Genomic DNA, 24895 nt, shown 5'->3' with positions numbered 1-24895 from the left:
AATGGTAGAGTGGACTCAATGGGCTGAATTTAATTCTTCTCCTATAACTTGTGAACTTGTAAGCACCTCATACCAAAGAAAACAATCCTAGTCCAGGTAAACTTTAATCATTAAAAGTGTTTTACTTTTGATTTCCTTGTAATTAATTGTCCACTGTAACCTGGCCCTGGCATGTTGATGGGTGCGAGCATCTGGAAGAAGATGATCAGAATGGGCCAGGGAATATAATAGAATTAGTGCAAATGCATGCTTGATGGTCAATGCAGAATTGAAATGTCTATTTCCTTGCTGCATAACAATCCACATTTATATTCAAAAGCATTACCGTAGCAGACCTCCCCACATTCATCATTCTGAAACTCAAATTGACCAACCACATAAATAACATGGCTACAAGCCCTTTACAGCCAATGAGTATCCTGCAGTGAGTGACTCACTACCTGACCCTAAAGGTAGTAATGCAAAGGAATCCTCCTCACTTGTCTGGATACGTGAAACTCCAACAACATCAGTTTGATACCATCCAGGCCAAAACAGTGCAGGTGACTAACAATATCAATTGGACACAAAAATCTTAGAAATAACTGAAAAACTGTTTAATTAGGCCCATAAAATATTTCATAACTTTTCTACACAAATGTTTCATAGTCATATTTTGCTTTAAAAACATGCTTGGAAGTTTTTTGCTCCAATAAAAAAAATTACAAGATACTACATGTTAAAAGATCTCTGCATTATGAAAATTTCCAGCACCCACCTTATCACAAAACTCTGTTCTGTTTTCTGGTTTTTCATATTTCATTAACCAGTTATCATTGCCTCTATCTGCGGAGAATGGAGAAAAGCTAGTCAATTAATCTGGTATCCAAATATTTTGCTTACCAATCAACAACAACAAAAAAAACACTATTCCAATATGCATTCAGATTTATTTCAGAATTGGTAGTTCCATTCAGCTAAACACTCAATCATGTGAGTAGCACATTGACTTTAGAGCTGTCATGGCACAGCTTTGCTATTTTTAAATTTATCTCGTCATGCTAATCCCTAATTTGGTTCTCTTAACTTTGCAATCAATTTAAAACAACTAGATAAGCATTAAGAAATTGACAACACACACCTTGATATTGGTATTGGTTTAGTTTGTCACACGTACCAAGATACAGTGAATAACATTGCATGATATCCAGTCAAATCATACTATACACGAGTACAATCAAGCCATATACAAGTACAATAGAAGTGCAAAGATAAAAATACTAGAGTGCAGAATAGTGTACAGCATTGTAGCATAACAGTAACAAAGAAGGTGCAGATAGGAAAAGGAATGCAAGGGCGGCAATGAGGTAGAATAGGAGATTGGAACTACACCCTCAACTTATGAGATGTCCATTCAATAGTCTGATGACAGCTAGGATACCTTAACCAATCACCAGAATTAATTACAATTCCTTTAATGTAGAAAAAGATACACCACTGAGGCCCTTAACTTCGATCAAAAATATTTCAAAGTTAATTTGCATCAAAAATATATTTAAACAATATTCTTTAATATCCTCAAATATTTGTATTTCCTCATTCCACTGCTTTGTATCGCGTTTACTGATTAAATCTAAATTTGAGATCAAAACAAAATCAGCAGATGCTGAAAATGGGAAATTAAAACAAAATGTCAGAAAATCTCAGGTCAGGCAGCTTCTGTGGAAAGGGATTTAAGGACCTGCCCCACTTGGGCTTTATTTGTGCATCATTTAAGCGACATCATTTACGCGTCACGACGCACGACCCACGCATGGCGTGCATGGCATATGATGAGACGTGGTGGCGTAGGCAGAGACGCGCGGTAGCGCCCCAGGATTTTGGGATTCTCAAAATTGTCGCACGTCACCTGCGTGACGCGCAAATGATGCCCAAGTGGGACAGGCCCTTTAATGTTTCAGGACAAAGGGTTCAACATCATCTGCTTCTCTTTACACGGATGTTTCCTGGTCTGCTGAATGTTTATAGTGTTTCTACCTGCTCTTAAGTTAACCATCTCTCCCTTGACCTGCGTTCTCCTGGAATCAACAGCTAATGACTATCGACCTGTGGCACTAACGCCTGTGGTGATGAAGTGCTTTGAGAGGTTGATCATGGCGCAAATCAACTCCTACCTCGACAAAAACATGGACCCACTGTAGTTCGCTTACCGCCACAACAGATCAACGGTGGATGCGATCTCACTGGCTCTCCACTACACTCTAAAAAATTCATATGTCAGGCTGTTTTTCATTGATTACAGCTCGGCATTTAATACAATCATCCCCTCCAAGCTGGTTACAAAACTCGCAGAACTGGGTCTCTGTGCATCCTTCTGCAATTGGATCCTCGACTTCCTCATTCTCAGACCACAGTCTGTTCGTATTGGTGGAAATGTGTCAGACTCGATAACAATCAGCACGGGAGCACCTCAAGGCTGCGAGCTCAGCCCCCTGCTGTACTCACTCTATACTCATGACTGTGTAGCCGGTCATAGTACGAACTCCATCCTCAAGTTCGCTGACGACACCACTGTTGTGGGACATATCACTGATGGGGATGAGTCAGAGTATAGAAGAGAAATCGAGCAATTGTCCATATGGTGCCAGCATAATAACCTGGCCCTCAACACCAGCAAAATCAAGGAACTGATTGTGGACTTTGGAAGTAGTAGGATGGGGACCCACAGTCCCGTTTATATCAATGGGTCGATGGTTGAAAGGGTCAAGAGCTTCAAATTCCTGGGTGTGCACATCTCTGAAGATCTTTCCTGGTCCGAGAACACCGATGCAATTATAAAGAAAGCACATCAGCGCCTGTACTTCCTGAGAAGATTACGGAGAGTCGGTTTGTCAAGGAGGACTCTCTCTAACTTCTACAGGTGCACAGTAGAGAGCATGCTAACCGGTTGCATCGTGGCTTGGTTCGGCAACTTGAGCACCCTGGAGAGGAAAAGACGGCAAAAGGTAGTAAACACTGCCCAGTCCATCATCGGCTCTGACCTCCCTTCCATCGAGGGGATTTATCGCAGTAGCTGCCTCAAAAAGGCTGGCAGTATCATCAAGGATCCACACCATCCTGGCCACTCACTCATCTCCCTGCTACCTTCAGGTGGAAGGTACAGGAGCCTGAGGACTGAAACGACCAGGTTCAGGAATAGCTACTTCCCCACAGCCATTAAGCTATTAAACTTGGCTCGGACAAAACTCTGAACATTAATAGCCCATTATCTGTTATTTGCACTTTATCAATTCATGTGTGTATATATTTATATAATGGTATATGGACACACTGATCTGTTTTGTAGTCAATGCCTACTATGTTCTGTGGTGCTAAAGCAAAGCAAGAATTCCATTGTCCTATCAGGGACACATGTCAATAAACTCACTTGAACTTGAACTTAACTCCAACTACCCTACCATAAATATCTAAATTTAATTATCTGTTAATCCTTTTGATCCAAGGTAACATTTCAGTTTAACCTTTTGCTGTCCTCCATGAAATGTCCAGTAAGGCAGCATTCATGGTATCGTCCAAGCAATAAAGGATAACATTTGCAGTTAATGGGGCAACATCCGAATCCCAAAGAGGAAAGCTGCCAATTTTTTGTTATCAATACATCTTTCAGGAAATAGTCAAAGGCAAGGCTAACCATTATTCATACCCAATTCTAGAAGAGGACAGTTCCCAGACAGCTGCTCATTCAGAGCCAGTGTCAAGTCAAAAAGCCTTGGGGCATTCTGGTTTGCCTGTTTTTCTTGTCCTTTACGGTAAAAGAGACTACTGGTTTGGGAGCAACTGTCTGGATAGTCCGAGTGCGTAATTGCATGCCATCTACACAAAGTAATGCAATCCAATCATGACACATCACCAATGGAGAAAAGGAACTTTTAGGATAGTAAATAATGTGCCAACTAAAGAGGTGGCTGTGAAGTGGTTATCAGGCTTGAATGTCTAACATAATAAATGTGAAAATCTGTAAATAAGTAGCAGAACAACTATCAGAAGACAAATTGCTGGAGGATCTCAGTGGGTTTGGCAGCATCTGTGGAGGGAATGGCCAAATGACATTTCAAGTCTGGACCCTTTTTCAGACTGAAGCAGAGTGTAGATAAAGCTTTCTCTCTATTCCAGACTGAAGGGTCTCAACCTGAAATGCCACCTGTCCATTCCCTCCAAAGATGTTACTTGACTTCCTCCAGCACATTGTTTTTTTGCTCAAGGTTCCAGCATCTCAGTCTCATGTCTCTCAGAAAACTCAATGGGCTCACATGCTATCCATTAGGCAAGAATCATATCACTCTTACTAGCCCCACCAAGTGGTTACATTTTAATACTGTTGCAGGGATAATATTTTGTAAAATATGCACATGCAAGATAAACACAAAAATGAGTGTTCATCATTACCTGCAATAAGTTCCAAGTTTGATTTCTGGCATTTTTATGGCACTGGACATAATAGTACTAATTCAAACCAAACTGGCATGATAAAAAGGGGTATTTAATCTGAAAATGCATATTTAAATGCACTAGAATACTCTCAGAACACTTGATACATGAAGACTCAGGCTTATTGCATTTGATGCATTGCCAATGCCAATTAATTGAGCTGCTTGATTTAGGAAAGGCCGATTGCCAAAAAATATCAAATAATTAAGTGCAACATTCCACTTTAATGATAGTCGCACCCAAACTTGGAAAGATAGAACCTGTAAAAAATTAATTTTTTAGGCCAACAGAACTTAAATGTAATAAATATATTTAAAGACTAATCAGTTTCTTTGAATAATTAAAACAGCAATGCTCACATTTCAACTTTAAAATGATTTTAATGCTCACCTGTATTTCTGATGATGAAATCCAAGATCACCAATTTCTCAAACTGAGACTGAAACTGCTTGCGTGTGTTTTCTGGCAATGAGTCAGTTTCAAATTTTCGGAGCCAGTAGTCAGCTTCTTTGTAACTATCTACGAAGAGTTGAAAGGAGCCAACCTAAAGTAGTAGAATAGTAGTAGTAGAATATTGTCAAAGATTTCAAAAAAACTTAACATTTGTTCTTATGCCTCCTAGAAAGTCCTTTTAGCAATTCATGCAATTATACAAAGGTACAAAGATTAATAAGCATCAGGAACGAATTCCTGAGGAGGCTCAGTCTCAAGTAAATGAACCATATGCATTAACCAGCAGTAGAACACTTAAATCATTTGAAACAACTGTGAAGGTCAAATCTGATTGAACATTGGCAGTGTAAAGAATAATTAGGTCAAGTTGCAGGGTCTCAAATAACCTATGAAACCAAAATGTTAGTTTATTAATATAGACTATCATCTTGCACACTGGCTCTTTTTTTGTCCAAGTATCTGACAAATTAAGTATAACTATACTATGTGCCTATGATCCATTATTGTTTGTCAATGCACTTGGAAAGCTTGGCCACATGACAAGATCTTCCTATAATCTTAAAAGTTCAAAAATGAATCACTTTGGCCGAAAGAAAAGGTAAAAGCAGCAATAACTCAATCTTTGACAAAAGGTATATTGTTACTTCTAAATTTGTTATAATACAATATATGTACATACATCTAAAGATACAATTCTTTTAAAAGGTCATTTATTCTGTTTGTTACTCAGGAAAACAATATAAAATAACAAAGTTCAAAATTACCTACTGAAGATGTAAAAAAATTAATACCTTTGGAGGCAGCCCAATTCTATGAAACCTGCGACCAACTTTTGGCACTTTCTCTAAAGCATATTTCTTTCCTCTGGATTTTGCTCTATCTATTGCACTGTAGTTGAATGTTTCACTTGCAAGCCAAACTACCTACATAGAAAAATTAAAAGCATGTTTAAAATTAGACTCATTCAGTTTTACTTGGAAAATGAAGCAGCAGGTCCCATATAGTCCCAAATTCTCATCGTGAAAAAGCACTTGAGATGGAACAAGAAAGGATTCTCATTTCTGCAGATTGTACTAATTTCTTTTACATGGCAGCCATCTAGTGGCACCAAGTGAACTTACACACACTATATAGAATAATATTAAAATGAGGGTGGAATGAAGGAAGTTTAGGCTTGGGATGAACAAATCAAAAAGTCAATTTAAAAATGAGCTTTCAAACAAGTGTAATAACTAAAATGGAGGTATTCAGAAAGTGTTTCCTAATCATGGATTGAAGGAGGGAGACGAAAGGCAATAGAGGCTATCAGAGGCAGAAGTCTAAGTTTGTATCTATGGGGTGTGGAGAATGGTGAGCAGAAATAAGTTGTAATATAGAGAAAGATCATAGAGGTATTGGTAAACTATAAATTCAATACATTGCAGCTGACATATGTAAGAAATGATGATCGAAACAAGCAGCTGTAACTTAAATTAGTATTGTTTGAAAGATGAATAGTTAGAAAGTGTGTGATAACATACAACATTCAAGTAATAACCAGATATATAGATCTTCATTTGAAGGGGAAAGGAAAGGCACCTGGAAGCCACATAACAACTGTAAATATATGTGGTAAAATGAAAGACAATAGTAGCTTTTGACAAATACAAGGGTGATAACCAAGTTAAATAATGTTCAGTAAAGGTCTAAAGAAAGGGCAAGGTGAAAGGAGAAAGATAACCATCCACCATTAAAGAGAATTCCAAATTCTGTTGGACCACAAATTAAAATTGTGGGTTGTTGCTGGGACTGGCAGGAGTCCAGCCAAAGACTAGTCGGACACAAGTTGTGTGTTCTAGACGCGTTTATTCTTCTGCTTACAGCTCCCTACCCCTCAGCTGACACGGGCGTTGCCCGGCCTTAAATAACAACTCGGATAACGACCCCGTGACTAGCGCCTCCCCCACCAAGACGCCGCCCTCTGGTGCTATCAGGTGCCGCCACAGGGTAAAATGATACGATAGTTAGAGAAAGGGACCAATAAGGAATGTTTTCTCGTGGAGCCAAAACCTATGGCTCAGATAACAATTCTGTTTTTTGACAAAATTCAGAATGAAACAGTGGACAATGTGGATTTCTAACCAGTATGTAGATTCGTTTGATAGAATTCAAAACCATTGCACTATATGAGTGAATATATTAAAATGTCTAAGTGGTAGTTAATGTACTGTATATCAGACCAAGGGAAAGGACTGTGACATTCTGTTTTGATTATAACTTAACTGCATTACCAGAACTCATTATATGCTATTTGCAGCTGACACAATTTGGTCAATACTGTGAAAACTGGTGGGGTCATAAGGAAGATAATTTAACCTAAATAATAAAAAAATTAAAACATTAAAAAATGCATTCATGGAGACATAAAACTTAGGAAAGAAATGATCCGAAACAGTTTATAGGCTGAACTGGGATAATGTGCTTAATTTTGAATTCTACAATTTATAAAGCTGTTAGTGGCTTAGAAGTATAAAGCTGATAAAGATTTTATTTTTTAATAATGGCCAGTATGAAATGCAATAAAAACACTACTGATTTAAAAGTTGTTATTTACCGATAAAGGAGATAGTCACATTATTTAACAAGTTGAGGGTACTTCACTTAATAACATTTGGTAGGCTTGATGAAAAATTTATGCTAGCACGAGCAAAATCTAAAAAAGGTGATAAATGCTGATGCTGTTTTATTTTAAATGCACAGCCAAATTATATTAAAATACTAGACTAAGTGGGACCCGTTGGGTCCCATGTTCACACGGGAGGGCTGGTCCCCCGACGCAATATTCCACCTCTCCACCAATTCCAATATTGGTGGCCAGTGGGGGCGGCTTTCTGGAGTGCTGGTATGGGTTCTTGGGGTGGAAGCTCAGTCCCTCAAGCCTGATCTGCTGGCAGCTCACTCACGGCTGGTGGGCTGGCAGTTGACTCATGACTATTCCTTGAAATTCCATTTCAAGCAGGGTGCAAGGCCACCAAATTCAAATCCATGTTCCTACCATTTCAAGCAGGGTGCAAGGCCACCAAATTCAAGTGCAGTTTCCAACCACTTCAAGCAGGGTGCAAGGCCACCAAATTTAAGTGCAGTTACATACCACTTCAAGCTGGATCCAAGGCCACCAAATTCAAGTGCAGTTTCATACCACTTTCAGCAGGGTGCAAGGCCACCAAATTCAGTGCAGTTTCATACCACTTCAAGCAGGATGCAAGGCTGCCAAATTCAAGTGCAGTTTCATTCCACTTCAAGCAGGGTGCAAGGCCACCAAATTCAAATGCAGCTTCATACCATTTCATGCAGGGTGAAACCACCATAAAACCACATAAAACACCAAACCCACAGTTCAGTAGACATTCAGTGTGTTCAGTTGATTCACAGCTCAGACAGAGTCATGACCTCTCCCTCTCCCATCATGCAGAGACCGAGCCACACCCACACTTCCGGATTTTATAACCCCTCCCCCTCCCACCGGAAAAGGTGTGGCTTTCAGGGCGTGATTGACAGGAGAGATTCTCAAAAAATTTTAAACACTAATAACACTTTTATTTTTCATTGATGGGAAGAATTCTCTGCACCTGCTCAGCAGAAGGGGGACTGAGTAAGATGGCCAAAAATCACAGCCGTAAGTGGTAGCATTTTATCTAAAATCAATATACAGTGCAAACAGGAAGTAAGTGCATTTGCAGTAGTGCCTTTTAACTTCAAGCCAAAGCACCCAAGCCACCATTTGCAGTAAGTAGTGCCTTTCAACTTCATGCCACCATTTGCAGTAAGTAGTGCCTTTCAACTTCAAGCCAAAGCACCCAAGCCACCATGTGCAGTAATTAGTGCCTTTCAACTTCAAGCCAAAGCTCCCAAGCCACCATTTGCAGTAAGTAGTGCCTTTCAACTGCAAGCCAAAGCACCCAAGCCACCATTTGCAGTAAGAAGTGCCTTTCAACTTCATGCCACCATTTGCAGTAAGTAGTGCCCTTTTTCAAGCCAAAGCACCCAAGCCACCATTTGCAGTAAGAAGTGCCTTTCAACTGCAAGCCAAATCACCCGCCACCATTTGCGGTAAGAAGTGCCTTTCAACTTCAAGCCAAAGCACCCAAACAACCATTTGCAGGCAGTCTTTTTACTTCAAACAAACCATATTTTCATTTTCAAACCACATTAAGGGTACTCACAGTTGTGTAGACATTTGTTCAGGGTTATTCAGAGCTCAGAGGGACGTGACCCTTGGCTTCATCCATCTTGCAGAGACTGAGTGAGGCACACCACTTCCTGGTTTTATAGTCCCTCCCCCTCCCTCCAGTAGGTGCAGCAGAGAGAATGGTGATTTTTTTAAACTTCAAGCCAAAGCTCCCAAGCTACCATTTGCAGCAAGTAGTGCCTTTCAACTTCAAGTCAAAGCACCCAAGCCACCATTTGCAGTAAGTAGTGCCTTTCAACTTCAAGCCAAAGCACCCGCCACCATTTGAGTAAATAGTGCCTTTCTACTTCAAGCTAAAGCTCCCAAGCCACCATTTGCAGTAAGAAGTGCCTTTCAACTTCAAGCCAAAGCTCCCAAGGCACCATTTGCAGTAAGTAGCGCCTTTCAACTTCAAGCCAAAGCACCCGCCACCATTTGAGTAAGTAGTGCCTTTCTACTTCAAGCCAAAGCACCCAAGCCACCATGTGCAGTAATTAGTGCCTTTCAACTCCAAGCAAAACACCCAAGCCACCATTTGAAGTAAGTAGTGCCTTTCAACCACAAGCCAAAGCTCCCAAGCCACCATTTGCAGTAAGTATAGCCTTTCAACTGCAAGCCAAAGCACCCAAGCCACCATTTGCAGTAAGAAGTGCCTTTCAACTTCATGCCACCATTTGCAGTAAGTAGTGCCCTTCTTCAAGCCAAAGCACCCAAGCCACCATGTTCAGTAAGTAGTGCCTTTCAAATTCAAGCCAAACACCCAAGCCACCATTTGCAGTAAGTAGTGCCTTTCAACTTCAAGCCAAAGCTCCCAAGCCACCATTTGCAGTAAATAGTGCCTTTCAACTTTAAACCAAAGCTCCCAAGCCACCATTTGCAGTAAGTAGTGCCTTTCAACTTCAAGCCAAAGCACCCAAACAACCATTTGCAGGCAGTGCCTTTTTACTTCAAACAAACCATATTTTCATTTTCAAACCACATTAAGGGTACTCAGTTGCGTAGACATTTGTTCAGTGTTATTCAGAGCTCAGAGAGACGTGACCCTTGGCTTCATCCATCTTGCAGAGACTGAGTGGCACACCACTTCCTGGTTTTATAGTCACTCCCCCTCCCTCCAGCAGATGCAGCAGAGAGAATGGTGATTTTTTTAAAACTTCAAGCCAAAGCTCTCAAGCCACCATTTGCAGTAAGTAGTGCCTTTCAACTTTAAACCAAAGCTTCCAAGCCACCATTTGCAGTAAGTAGTGCCTTTCAACCTCAAGCCAAAGCACCCAAGCCACCATTTGAAGTAAGTAGTGCCTTTCAACTTCAAGCCAAAGCACCCAAGCCACCATTTGCAGTAAGTAGTGCCTTTCAACTTCAATCAAAGCACCCAAGCCACCATTTGCAGTAAGTAATAATAATAATAAATTTTATATTTAATGGGCGCCTTTCATACAAAATCTCAAGGACACCTTACATAGTATATCGGAATAAAAACATATAATCAGAGTAAAACAAGTAATTAAAGACATCACAATGACACAAATTAAAAACAGAATTCAATCCAAAAACAGAAAATCAAAAACACAGTGTGAAGAGAGAGCAGCGGCAACCAATTCGTGCCAGCGTCCACTCTCCCTTCACGGCAGCCATCTTGGACACAGACCTACAGGACTACAGTTAGACAAAAAAAAAAGAAAGTAGTGACTTTCAACTTCAAGCCAAAGCACCCGCCACCATTTGAGTAAGTAGTGCCTTTCTACTTCAAGCCAAAGCTCCCAAGCCACCATTTGCAGTAAGTAGTGCCTTTCAACTTCAAGCCAAAGCACCCAAGCCACCATTTGCAGTAAGTAGTGCCTTTCAACTTCAAGCCAAAGAACCCAAGCCACCATTTGCAGTAAGTAGTGCCTTTCAACTTCATGCCACCATTTGCAGTAAGTAGTGCCTTTCAACTTCAAGCCAAAGCACCCAATCCACCATTTGCAGTAAGTAGTGCCTTTTCAACTTCAAGTCAACGCACGCAATCCACCATTTGCAGTATGTAGTGCCTTTCAGCTTCAAGCCAAAGCACCCAAACAACCATTTGCAGGCAATGCCTTTTTACTTCAAGCAAACCATATTTTCATTTTCAAACCACATTAAAGGTACTCACAGTTGTGTAGACATTTGTTCAGTGTTATTCAGAGCTCAGAGAGACGTGACCCTTGGCTTCATCCATCTTGCAGAGACTGAGTGAGGCACACCACTTCCTGGTTTTATAGTCCCTCCCCCTCCCTCCAGCAGGGGCAGCAGAGAGAATAGTGAATTTAAAAAAAACATTATTATCTCTCTGATTTGTCATTGATGGGAAAAATCCTCCGCACCCGTAAGGCAGAGGGGGGCTCTGAGCGAGGTGGCCAAAAATGACGGCCGTAGGTGGCGGCGTTCTGTAGGAAATCGCAGCACAGTGGGCCAAATGCGGTCAAGATCAGAGATTTAGTAATATAGATCACAGGTTATTCAGTTGTGTACTTAATCAGGAATGTAGATTTGCAATTTATTGATTCCGAACACTGATTTTATTCTAATTCTTCCCGACGGTCCGTGTGCGCCTGTGGACTGGGAACGCGGCGGAGGCCTTGATTGTGACTGGGGCCTGGGTTGGCAACACGGATGTGTGAAGTTGGGAGTTGACAGTGGTGAGGCCTTGGCAGTGGTAAAGCCTCACGACGATGGGGCCTCGGTGGTGGTGAAGCCTCGCGAGCTGACCCGCGGTCGAGGGAGGGGAAGAACAATGGAGGACCTGGCGTGGGTGCAGGGGCGGAAAACCCGGGGGGCCAGAGGGGACACGTTCCCTCCATGTTTTGAGAGGTGGGGGACATCCCCCACCCCCCCAAGTTTTTGTAATCCGGATTTTAAAATCCGGTGATCGAGGGCGCCGATTGGAAGAGCGAGACGTCGGTCGGCAGGTAATGGGGGCGGGACATGATTCAGCGCGATGATTGGAGATGGGAGGAGTGGGGGGGGGGGGGGGGGGTGGGACTGAGGGTAGAGCGCAATGATTGGAGGAGAGAGACGTGGCACAGACGTGCGCTTCATCCGCAGTCAGGATGATCCCGGCCGGCTCTGTCCTGTCCCTACCCGAGTACCCCCCCCCCCCACGGTTGGCCAGAGAGGTCGGCAGCAAAGATCCTCCGCTATAGGATCTTTGGTCGGCAGTCAGACGGGCCAGCGCAGAGAAACCGCTAAACCCAGCTAACTCTGCCTGTCCCACCAGGTGAGCTTACAACCCTTCCCGGGCTTGCGGGAAATATGGCCAGCGCGGAGAAGCAGCGCTGGTGTCCCGTCAGTCCAGACAGGGCTGTAGTTAACCCGGTGAGAGAGGCAGAGTTGAGCTGCATTTAGCGCTGGATTGAGCCTCCGAAGCCGCTCGCGCGCATGTGTGTGTGAATGCGCATGCGCGCGTGGCCGCCAAAAATTGTGTCCCCTGCCCCCTTTGATAGCGAGTTCCGCTCTTGCGTGGGGGGATTGCCGTGAGGTAGAACAATGAACACTAGGGTGGGGTTGGGCAAAGGACAATGGAGACCCTGCGTGGGGGAATCGCTGTGGGGAAGGAGACACAAAAGGGGGAGCCGGCATGCTCGTAGGCATAGGTGGCTGCTATTTGTATACATTGTGTACGCAAGCATAGAATTTCACTGTTCCTAATTCTACTAGATTCTTCGAGATTTTATTCTAAATATTGAAATGTATCTGATAAGTAAAATCTAGTTGTAAAGTAATTTAATTTGAATAACAAAACATTTGTATTGTTAATGGAAAAACATGTAGTTTCATTTTAGTTATGCCAATCTGCAAGACGGCGAGATTGTTCCAAAATAAAAAAACAAGTGCATACTCTCTACACCAAAGAAGTCTTTCTCTTCCTCTTTCACTCGGCCCACCCTGCACCCCTCCCCCCCCCCCAAAAGTAATTTGGGTTAGATTCCACTTCACACACTGCCATTTATTTCTTCTAAATCCTTTTATTAAAAAATCTAATTACTTGGAAAAAACAATACTGGTGTAGTTACAATTATCTACCTTACAACCAAAAATGCTTTAAATGGACCCAACCAGCAATCATAGCATTAAGAAGATGAGCAACAAAATCCTCTAGAGGGCAGCCATACAAGAAATAGGAGCTCATACAATACAAAATCCAAGTTTTATAGTGCTTTCTCAGAAATGTAACAGATGTTATAACAAACGAGACACAAAAGATAACTAAAAGTGGACATAAAAATATATGCCTACATAGAAAATCAACTGCATCATTAAAGAGATCACCTGCCGAATGATGCAAGATTTAGACACACATTTCAATCACCTCCAAGATAAAGATTGCAGTAACATACCTTAGTTTTTGGTACCACTCCCAGCCCCAATTTTTCATCTACCAGGTAAGCACCAGCTTCTGATAAGTAACCTTGATTAGGTATTAGACAACCACGGCCAAAACAACATGGACAGCAGATCTTGTGGAAAAATTTAGTCCATTTGGGATTTAATTGCCCATAAGGTTCTTCTGTTTTTGGCTTGAAGACTCCAATTATTCTCTGGAAAAAAAATTGATCATGTTTAAACTTTTATGTCAAAATAAATCACAACAGCTAAAATTCTGTGCCTACTTAAAACTAAACTAGACAAATACCATTTTCTTCTGTAACAAAAAATGATTTCCTCAAAAAGAATCTGGATTAAAAAAAAAAATCACGTTGAAAGATTAATGTGAAAACTAAATGCCAGAATATCAATTTACATTTGAATGTATGGATGCGAAGGCTCGGTTGGCAGGACAAGAAACCCGCCCAAAAGGCTCGGAGCTGGAGATGATTGGTGCTTGGTGCAAGGGCCAATAGGAGGTTAAACTGGGGTAATGCCCCCAGCTCCCGCAGAAGGTGGCCCCGGGACACAAAGATGACCAGGGCGAGAAGAGGGATGTTGGTTCGCGGGAACTGCTCCAGTACATCGAGCACATGGGCCGACTGGACTTTCAATAATGGCGCCAAAAATGGTAGCGCCAGTATGTGTAATACATGCCAAAAGAATTTCACTGTGCAGTTACAGATATGACAAAGCACCATTGAGGTAGTATGTCAAGTCTAAAAGATAGCTTCTAAAATCAGAAAGTTAGCGCTTGCTCATTTAAGCTTAATTGAACTTAACAGCCAGCTAAGTCTTATCTAATGCTAAACAATATCACTGGCATCAAAATGTCATATTTGATAAGCAAAGTCCAATTCCTTCAGATTTCTAATTGTAGGAAACATTTAAATTTACTTTGCTCTCTTGTCTCCATGCATTCTACGTAATTTCTAGTTTTAATCTAGTGTTCTTCAATTTTATTCGATGAGGAGACATTCTATCGTAGTTTATTTTTAAATTGGTCACGCCTCCTATAGACTCTGCTGATTAACAAATTTCACGGGGCAGTTGCACCACTGAGGAAAAAGATGAGATTATATGAACAAGATTGGTGAAAAAAATGTCACAATCAAACAAATAGAGAAAAAAATGTTTTGCATCTTTCTGAATGGTAATAAATGCCAGTTCAACATGGTAAAATAAGGATGGCAGGGTGGCGGAGCAGTAGTGTTGCTGCCAACAGCACCAGAGACTGAGATGTGATCCTGACTACAGGTGCTGTCTGTATGGAGTTTGTACGTTCTCCCTGTGACCACGTAGGTTTCCTCCGGGTGTTTTGGTTTCCTCCCACACTCTAAAGACTGGTGGCTTTGTGGATTAATTGAGCTTATATTGGTGTCTATTCTAATAAAATTCAAAGACACAATTCAGGTCTTCAATCCTCATGTGAAATGTTACCAAAACACATGTATAATCTAATCAAGGAAATGCTAAACCTGGAAAATAAGATTTCTCTCTTGAGTTAGTTGACTTCCTTATGACCAGTACAGATTACTTGCTCTCAAGTAAGCCATTAAAGCCCTGTCCCACGGTTCGAGTTCATTCCAAGAGCTCTCCCGAGTTTAATAAAAATCAAACTCGTGGTAAGCACGGCGAATGAACGTAGAGGGTACGTCGGAGCTCGGGGACGTCTCTTAGCGTTAACGGCAGGTACTCGGGAAGACTTGCTAACGGCAGGTAAGCACGGGAAGACTCATGAAGATTTTTCAACATGATGAAAAATGTCCACGAGAGCCCCGAGTACTGGCGAGTGGCCATTACCGTAAAGCTCCGAGATCGAATCAGGGCAAACTCGGGAGAGCTCTTGGAATGAACTCGTACCGTGGGACAGGGGTTTTAGTATACATTTACAGTGGAAGGGTTCCAAATCCTTCTCAATGACATAGAACAGAATTGTACAGCAATGGTTCGGCCACAGTATCCTTCCATTCCCTGCATATCCATGTACCTATCCAAAAGCCTCTTAAATGCCACCGTCATATCACCTCCACCACCACCCCTGGCAGCACGTTTCAGGCCCCCTTCACTCACTATGTAAAAACACTTGCCGCGCACATCACCTTCAAACTTTGCCCCTCTCAAATTAAAGCTATGTCCTCTAGAGTTCTGGCATTTCTACCACAGGAAAAAAAGTTCTGTCTACCCTATCTATGCCTCTCATAGTTTTATAAATTCTACTATCAGGTCTTCCCCTCAGCCTTCAATGTGCCAGAGAAACCAATCAAATCTAAGGCATGCTCCATCTCAGGTAATGTATTTCTTATCTTGGTAGACATCCACAAGCAACTTAATTGTGAAATGTTTCTTAATTTGAGTAGATCTGTAACAACAATAGAGCTATACAGTCAGCGTTGTACAGCACAATGAGGCCCTTCACCTTAGCACATCCATGCAGATCTTTTTCCCCACCTACAAATCCCATTTGCCCACAATAGATCAGATTCATTCTAAAGGGCCTGTCCCACTTGGCGATTTTGCCGGCATCATCAGTGTCACCAAAATTTTTTGAACATTTCAAAATCCAGTGGCGATAAAAATGTTGCGACACTTGAAAAAACACCGCTCGTCGTAAGTCATCACGCCGCATCAGAAGTCACCACGCCACTTCACCGTCGCGTACATTTCGGTGACCTGATACGTCAGTCAATGATGCCGGCAGTCACCGAAAAAAATTGGCAAGTGGGACAGGCCCTTTAGGGTTGTCTATTTGTGCCTGTCTAAATTACTCTTAAATGTGGCGATTGTATCTGACCGTACCATCTCCTCTGGCACCAAGTTTCAGATATCAACGACTCTGTAAAATATTTCTCTTAAACATTCCTTCCTCTCAAAATAAAAGATTAGACTATGATTTTATATTCCTCCATCAGGTCATTCTTCAACGCTACAGGGAAAACAAATCCAGTCTATCCAATCTCGGCATAACTGAAGCCTTCCTGAGGCAACATCCTCGTGAATTTCTTCTGCACTCGCTCCAGCACAATCACATCCTTTCTATAGTGTGCCAACCAGAGCTGTACACGATACTCAAAGTGCAGTCTAACCAGTATTTTGTAAATTTGCAACATAACATCCTAACTTTTATATTCAACACACTGATCTATGAAGAAAAACATGCCATGTGCCTTCTCCACCACCCTGTGTCGCCACTTTCAGGGATCTATGGCATTGAACCAAAAGCTTTTCACTACACGTGACAATAAATGAAATTATTGGCATTACGCAGATTGAATTGGTTATAACGCAATTCCGATTGAGAGAACCATTTAAAAGTTACTTTGGAAAATGACAAAGAGTAAATATGCTATCTTGGATTTCCATATAACATATTCCAATAAGTAGCAATGTTACAAAATTTTGAGATTTTAAAAATCAAGTCTGTAATTTATCCCATCAGATAAAGCATAAGAATAAGTTTAATTTGACACCTAATTCACTTTCATATCTCAAGTATTTAAAAAGTTATGGCCATTTTCATACTCGGAAATGAGCATCTTGTTCCCTATTGATTTTCTATGGACATAACAAAAAAGCTGTGATCGTGGAGTCAAAAGCCCATAACTTTCTTAAAAATTAAGAGAACTGAATGAAATTTTCAGTTATCATAGATTGAAGCATTCTGAAACAAATATAAAATAATCTTACTTGGATGACCTGAAATTAAAGCATATAATTAGTTAGTTACCTAATTGTAGCTAATTTCATACTTCAATTACTAGATCTAAACATCTATCCATTTCTTAATAAATGATTAACATTTTCAAATAGCCTAAATGTCCAAATAATATTCACAAATAATTCACAATAAAACATGATTTTAAAATCTCATTTACATTAATTTATAGGCCAAATGGAAGGAATTCAGTGTTCAATTGCTGTAAATAAATGCCCATTTAAATCAGCTTTCTAGTGGGTCCCCGTGGAACGCGCTGGTTTAGAACGTTCACATTGCGGTAGATTTGTGCCCCAAATGCCCAGAAAAATACTGCGGGATATAATGGGCCCAAAATGAGCTACTCGCAATATTAAACTTTGTATAAAGGGATCTTTAGAAGCCCTTTTTAATGTAAATATATACAGCCTACCTTCAGCTGTCTGCTTTATGAGACCCTGCGGTTGCTGGCGGTCGCGGGTTTAGAGATTGATTTTTAAACTACTATAACTATTATACGAGGCCTTTAAAACTAATAATAGCCTTTGCGACGGGGTCTTCCAGCGATTTTTCGTTAATAATTAACTAGGCTGAACATCTTCGATTTGAACAGCCTAGAGAAAATCGCGTTTTAAACCCGCCCCCTCTAAACGGCGCCAAAATCGCGCACATCCACAGCGGCAGATTTTCAACGACGCTTCAGGTAGGCTTTGCAACATACCTACAATAAGCAGACACCAATGTCTCGCCACTACTTCGAAATTAAAAGCAATCACTTCTATTGACACTTGTGCAACTAACAGAGTAACATGCAGCTTTTACTATTTTTAACTATTGATGACATTTATTTTTGAAAATCCTGCAGGAAAATTAATTTTGTTAATGCAAGTCTAAAACTAGCTCCTTACCCATTTTGCCCTATTCTCACATGCAAACATTGATGAATAGCAGAATATCTGTATATAGAATATAATTTTCAATTATAATTGTGCTAATCAAGGTCATTGTTGAACAACGACCTGACCCTCTGAGTTATTCCAACATTGTGTGTTCATCATTGTTGAACAATCACCAAACCAACATTATCACACTTGTGGTGATTTTAGTGCCTTTGATTAAGCATCTAAATTTACTGAGATACATTTTTTTTAACTAGCGGAGAGAAACTTGAGCATATCTTGAAAGTAACAATGGAAAAAAACAAATTTGAACTAATTAAAATGGATGTCACATTCAAGAGCTAACAGGAGAGTTCAGTTTTGCGTTCGGAAAAACCTTGTGATTACTACAAGTGCCACAGAATTCTTCAGCTAATGGTTACTGCAATGGCGATAGTATCTTGCGACTTGAGCCTTGTAATTGCTGAGTGCAGAAAGTAGTCATTGTGATACAATGTCAATCAATAACCTCCTGTTAATAGATCAAACAATAAAATGACTAACAGCTGCAACAAATTCATAACGAAATCACGGAATGCTTTCACAACATCGAGGGAAGCCACTCAGATTGGTACCAACTTTTTAAGAGCTGATCCTACTACCCTCATCCCGTCCTCATTTCACATATTCTGTTGTGCTGCAGCAAGTAAGAATTTCATTATCCCAAACACTCTTGACTCTTCTTGCTAATATTTTCCTTTCAGATATTTATCGTTCCCTTTTGATCATTACATTTCAAATTGCACCACAGCTTTTTTGGCTCTTTGGTCAATTGCCTTCTGCCATGTCCCTCCCATCAATGAGAGCAGTTTCTTTCTATCCCTCAATTTTTAATACTGACTTCAGATCCCCTTGCAATCTGTTTCATGGAAAACGCAAACATTTCTCCAGACATTATTGTTAATTCTAATGTTTAAGAAAGTACTGCAGATGCGTTCACATTGATCTTATATTTTACAAGTTATTGCCATTTTCGCACTCCCACTTGCCGGCCTCGCCTGCGCAGTTGGGGGAGGGTTGACGTGACTCGGGTCACAACGGGAACCCGTCAGCCGCGCCTGCGCAGTTGGGAGCTATGGGTCAGTGGTGAAATATTGCGTTGGGGGAATGAGGCCCAAATTAGTCTAGTTTTCAATTAAGTTTAGATTTGATTTAACATTCAAGTATCTTAAATATGGCATTTACTTTAACACAATGGTGCTTAAGATTAGCTGAGTATCTTTCTGAATTGGTATCTCAGAAGCTTAGACTAATTATCTGGAGAAAGATATTCAAATCCCACCATGACAGCTGAGGCATAAAAATCCAGTTGACCAAATAATAAGGAATAAAAACCCAACACAAGCAATGACCAGGAAATTACCAATTATGGCAAGAACACATCCTGTTCACTAACACCCTTTAGGGAAGGGAGCTTGATGCCCTAACAAAACCTTACTCTCAACACCTTGACTCTTATTTGCCCTTAACGACGCGCAGCAAATCATTTAAAAAGCAGAAATGCGTGGACAATAAATAACTGGTCCTGGTAGACACACAAATCCTATGAATAAAGAAAAATATATATTTTAGGACACACTCACACAGTGGTATTACCTTTCATAAATGAAGTGACAAACAAATTATAAAACAATGGGCTGGTATCTTTAGATCATTAAAAATAATTTAAATCCTCCTCTGCAACATTAGTCAGAGTGAAAAGGATTCACACATTCAAACAGTGAGGAACGTTTAAATGTCCTAAAACTCAGGATTACTGGGGAAGGGGATAAGTCATGACCTGAAAACTTTAGATGCTTTACATTTTGTTTCTCTGGTGAATTCTATGATATTCGATTGTAGATGGGAGTTTAAGTTCAGAAATAACTTGGAAGAAATATACATGAGAATGAAATGAAAAGCAATCTTTAAAAACAAAGTGGACTCATTAAACATTATAAGTGGCCCGTCAATTTCCCTAACAACCTCTCAAATAACTGCATATGCACCTTTTTAACGCCTTATATTAGTTAAATCATTCAAACCAGTTATAGCAAGCAGCAATATTTTAATTGTGAGAATTACGAAAAATTCTTACAAATACAAAATTCTTCATGAATTGAACTGTTCACAGCTGATTCAGAATTTAAAAAAAAATGTTTATAAATGTTAAAGATAAATTTGCATTGTGGGTTTCATTGTACAAATATTCAAAATTAACATCGGCAATGAAACATTCCAAGAGCAATTAAACACCGATGACATTCCCTTTGCCCTGTTTTCACACCTTCACACTTCACTATCTATCGATCTCCCTCCCCTCTGACATCAGTCTGAAGAGTCTTGACCCGAAACGCAACCCATTCCTTCTCTCCAGAGATGCTGAGATCAGTGTTTTGAAATACCAGCTGCAGGCATACGGCTTTACGTCAACGCGTCTCAAAGGGAAAGTGAGCCAGTATGTCTAAAGCTCAGTCACTTGAGATGTTGGTCAGGATTCTGGAAAGGAAAGAAGAATCATTAAGCACATGGCCAAAAGCTTGGAATTGTTCATGGAAGTGTCAGAAGTCAAGAAACTCGATATGTAAACAAGCTAATTGAAAAGCTGAAGGAGCTCATGAAATAAGATGAAAATGTGAATGAAGTACAATCTAACCTTGTTCAATTAATCAAGCTCTGTATTGAAGTCAGAGAAAACCACGAGTCATTGGTGAAAGTACCACTGCCTGAAAAGGAGCTTGAAATGCAAAATCAGTGGTTTCAACTAAGAATTTTTAATGGTTTTGACAAGATGTAGAGGGGTGGTTATCTGAAGTTGGACAGCAAACTACACACTCCATAGCTGAAAGTGCCATCCAACAGAGTATTGTACCTGAAGAAATTGGACCGGATGATAGTTTCAATTGTCTCAAAGCCTAAATCAGGCCACAAATCTAGTTCTTCGTCGTGTGCATCTTCAACGCCTCTGCTCGATTAAAAGCTCATGCAGATATGGCTGCTCTCTTGGAACGGGTTGCCGCCATGAAAAAGAAGCACAAGCTTGAGGCACAAAAAGAGCAGTTGAAAAGAGACTGAGGCACAAGAGGTGCAATTGAGAAGACAATAGGAGCAATTGAAAAGAGAGGAGCAATTGAAAAGAGCGGAGCAATTGAAAAGAGAGACTAAATAAAAGAAAGAACAACTGGAACTAGAGACGGAGATGGCAGCAGCCAATGCAAGGATCAATATACTTGAAGCCAAGAGATCGAGAAGAAATGATCACACATTGGGGCAATGTCCACGGATCAAGAACAAGGAGCACAGAGAAAGGATAGACTTCTTAAAGGAGAAGGGAGTCTGTTTTGGATATTTGAAGAAAGGACACACGAGCAAAGACTGCAAGAGTCGTTTGACTTGTGATGGGTGCAACAAAAATCATCCTGAAATACTTCACATTGAACAAGGAGAAGAAGCCAGAGCATGCAGAACAGAATGAGAAGCCAATTGTGAGTAATGCCGTTTCCTCACCTCATATGTGTGGGCATATTGTGGCATGTGAAGAAACATGCATCTTCTCCACAGTACAGGTAAAGAGCCATAAGGGGGACACAGTGTTGCAAACATATGCATTTTTGGATGATGGAAGTTCATCTACCTTTTGCACAGAGAGCTTGGTGAGAAGGCTGAACATTACAGGACAAAAGACTAGTATTCTCTTGCGTACCATGAACCAAATGAAGCCTGTGATCAGTAATCATATCTCAGATTCGGAAATATATAGTCTGAACAAAGACGATTTTATACAACTATCTGATGTGTTCACACATAAGACTATGCCTGTTTCTCAGCTAAACATTTCCAGACAGGAAGACCTGATACAATGGCATTACTTGAAGGATATCAAGATATCTAAAATAGATTCTGGCATTGACCTACTCATCGGAACAAATGCTTCAAAGGTATTGGAACCTTGGGAGCTAGTCAACAGCCAAGGGTATCGACCATTTGCCATGATGACCATTGGGGTGGGTCATCTATGGTCCCCTGAGAAAGATCAACAGCAGCAAGAATGAAAATGGCTACCTTGCTGCTGCTGTCAATCGAATATCCATTGTAAACTTAGAGGAGCTACTGATCAAGCAATACAAGCACAACTTCAGTGAAAGAACCAGAAAGGAAACAGAGGAAATGTCCAGAGACGAGGCAAAGTTCTTGGATGTTTTGAATCCCTCAGCAAAGATGATAGATAGACACCATTGTCTAGACATACCTTTCAAACAAGAAAGCGTCAGCATGCCAAATAACTGTTGCATTGCAGAGCAGCTTATCCAGAGCCTGAAACGCAGGTTTGGCAAGAATAAGAAATTTCATGATGAATATACGTCTTTCCTCACAGAAATAATTGATAATGGTTTTGCTGAAATGGTACCAGTGAACCAGCTGAATCGAAGTGATGGAGAACTCTGGTACATCCCTCACCATGGGGTGTATCACTCAAGGAAAGGAACCTTAAGGGTGGTCTTTGAATGTGGGGCAAAGGAACATCACTTAACTGCCAACTGCTGAGGGTCCAGACCTTACCAACTCACTTATTGAAGTTCTCATCAGATTCAAACAAGAATTGGTTGCTTTGATGGCTGACATTAAAGCAATGTTTCATGAGGTCAAGGTATCAGAAAAGCATATTGACTATTTGCAATTCCTGTGGTGGTCTGAGGGTGATGTGCAGCAGGATCTTGTTGAATACCGGATGAAGGTACATCTTTTTGGAGCAGTGTTGTCACCAAGTTGTGCAAACTTTGCATTGAGGAAGACTGCTAAAGACAACAAAACTCACTTTCCAGCAGAGATGATAGACACAGTAAAGAATAACTTCTATGTAGATGATTGTTTAAAATCCATGCCTTCGGAACAGGAAGCAGTTCAAATGGCAAGAGACCCGACATCCCTCTGCCAAATAGGAGGTTTCATGCTGTCGAAGTGGATCAGCAACAGCCATGCCTTTCCATAGGCAGATTGTCTTTGTTCAAATGCAACTCCCTGGTTGCATTTGGACAAAGACAATCTGCCTATGGAAAGGGCACTGGGATTGCATTGGTGCGTTGAAACAGATTTGTTCAAGTTCAAAATTGCGGCACAGGAACGACCACACACAAGACGGGGCATCTTGTCCGTGGTTGGCTCTATTTACGAACCTTTAGGATTTCTAGCACCATTTATCCTGCCAGCCAAGCTGATTATACAGGAGCTCTGTAAGGAAAGACTCGAATAAAAGCATACCCCAAACCTTCTCTCAGAGATGGACAGGATGGTTAGCAGATCTTAACAAGATGGCGAAATTTAAAGTTGACCGGTGCATGAAGCCCATAAAATTTTGGTCAAATCAGATGTGCACAGCTGCACCACCTTTGAGATGCAAGCGAAAGTGGCTATCTAAGACTGGAAGATGATAACAAAGTAGTGCATGTTGCATTCATAATGGGAAAATCCAGATTGGCACCATTAAATCAAATGACGATTCCCAGAATGGAGCTTACAGCTGCAGTCCTAGCTGTCAGAGTGGACCTAATGCTGCAAAAGGAATTACAGCTTCAACTGGACAAATCCATCTTCTGGACTGATAGCACAACCATGTTTAAGTACCTCAACAACGAAACAACGCTTCCAAACATTTGTTGCATATAGGATCTCTTTTATAAGGGATGTATCACAATATTACTGATGTATCACAATGGAGATATGTTCGCACAAAGGAAAATCCTGCAGATGAAGCCTCTAGAAGACTAACAGCAGACCACTTAAGCTATGAGATGGATCAATGGACCAGAGTTTCTCTGTAACCAGACGGAGAATGGCCAAAGCTTAATTTGAAATCTGCAATCTTTGCTAATGATTCAGAAATCAAGCAAGACAAAATCTGCGGTAGCTTGGCTTCTTAAAGTAAGTACAATACTCTTGCAGTTGACTCGAAAGGGAAAGGAGATTCAGACTGCCATAAGTTGCTTTGAAGAAGATCCTGGCAAACTAAAGAAAAAGGTTAATAAGGAGATGCAAGTCTTTAAAGCAATATTCGCCAGACAGTGTTTACCATTATCAAGGGATATGGGGAGAAGGCAGGATGGTGGTGATCAGCCATGATCACAGTAAATGGCGGAGCTGGCTCGAGGGGCCGAATGGCCTACTCCTGCACCTACTGTCTATTGTCCTGAAGATCTTCTCCAAGCAGAAAGTACAGTCATCTCTTTCAGTCAAAGACAAAGATTCAAAGAAGAGCTATCAGTATTAGAAGCTGGTAAACATGGTGTCAAAAGAAGCAGTCATTTGTACAAGCTAGATACGGCACTGGAGGAAGGACTTCTGAGAGTAGGTGGTCGCCTAAATAGACTAGCGATGCCTGAAGAGGCCAAACATCCTATTATTCTCTCGAAGGACCTTCACATATCAACACTACTGTTACGACATATCCATGAATAACTCGGACACGGAGGAAGAAATCATATGCTGTCGCACCCCCGTAAAAGATACTGGATTATCAAAGCAAACTCAGCTACAAGAAAGGTCATAACAGACTGTTGTGTGTAAACGACAACGGGGAACAGTTAGAGAGCAAAAAAATGGCAGACTTGCCCCTGGAGAGGATTCTACCAGGCAAGCTTCCATTTACAGATGTAGGAGTAGACTACTTCGGCCCTATAGAGATAAAGAGAGGACAAAGTCTTGTAAAAAGGTATGGTGTAATCGTCACATGCATGGCAAACAGACAGTACATCTTGAAGTTGCATCTACACTTGA

General features: G+C 40.9%; 1 protein-coding gene across 2 annotated transcripts in view; it reads right to left on the bottom strand.

Moving 5' to 3' along the window:
* pi4k2b (phosphatidylinositol 4-kinase type 2 beta) overlaps positions 1–24895 on the bottom strand; it is a 41241-nt gene that overhangs the window by 5800 nt on the left and 10546 nt on the right. For both annotated transcript variants that reach the window (XR_004412982.1, XM_033026436.1), the window contains exons 2-5: positions 13486–13686; positions 5712–5843; positions 4858–5011; positions 758–825 (exon numbers count right to left, since the gene is read on the bottom strand). Coding sequence is in view for 1 of the 2 variants with exons in the window: in XM_033026436.1 (XP_032882327.1) it covers positions 758–825; positions 4858–5011; positions 5712–5843; positions 13486–13686 (555 nt within the window). In the remaining variant the exon portion in view is untranslated. The remainder of the gene's footprint in view (positions 1–757; positions 826–4857; positions 5012–5711; positions 5844–13485; positions 13687–24895) is intronic.

Source organism: Amblyraja radiata, chromosome 1 (assembly GCF_010909765.2).
Source record: "Amblyraja radiata isolate CabotCenter1 chromosome 1, sAmbRad1.1.pri, whole genome shotgun sequence".
Taxonomy (NCBI): Eukaryota; Metazoa; Chordata; class Chondrichthyes; order Rajiformes; family Rajidae; genus Amblyraja; species Amblyraja radiata.
The sequence above is the reverse complement of the archived record's forward strand: the minus strand, read 5'-3'. Positions and strand labels throughout refer to the sequence as shown.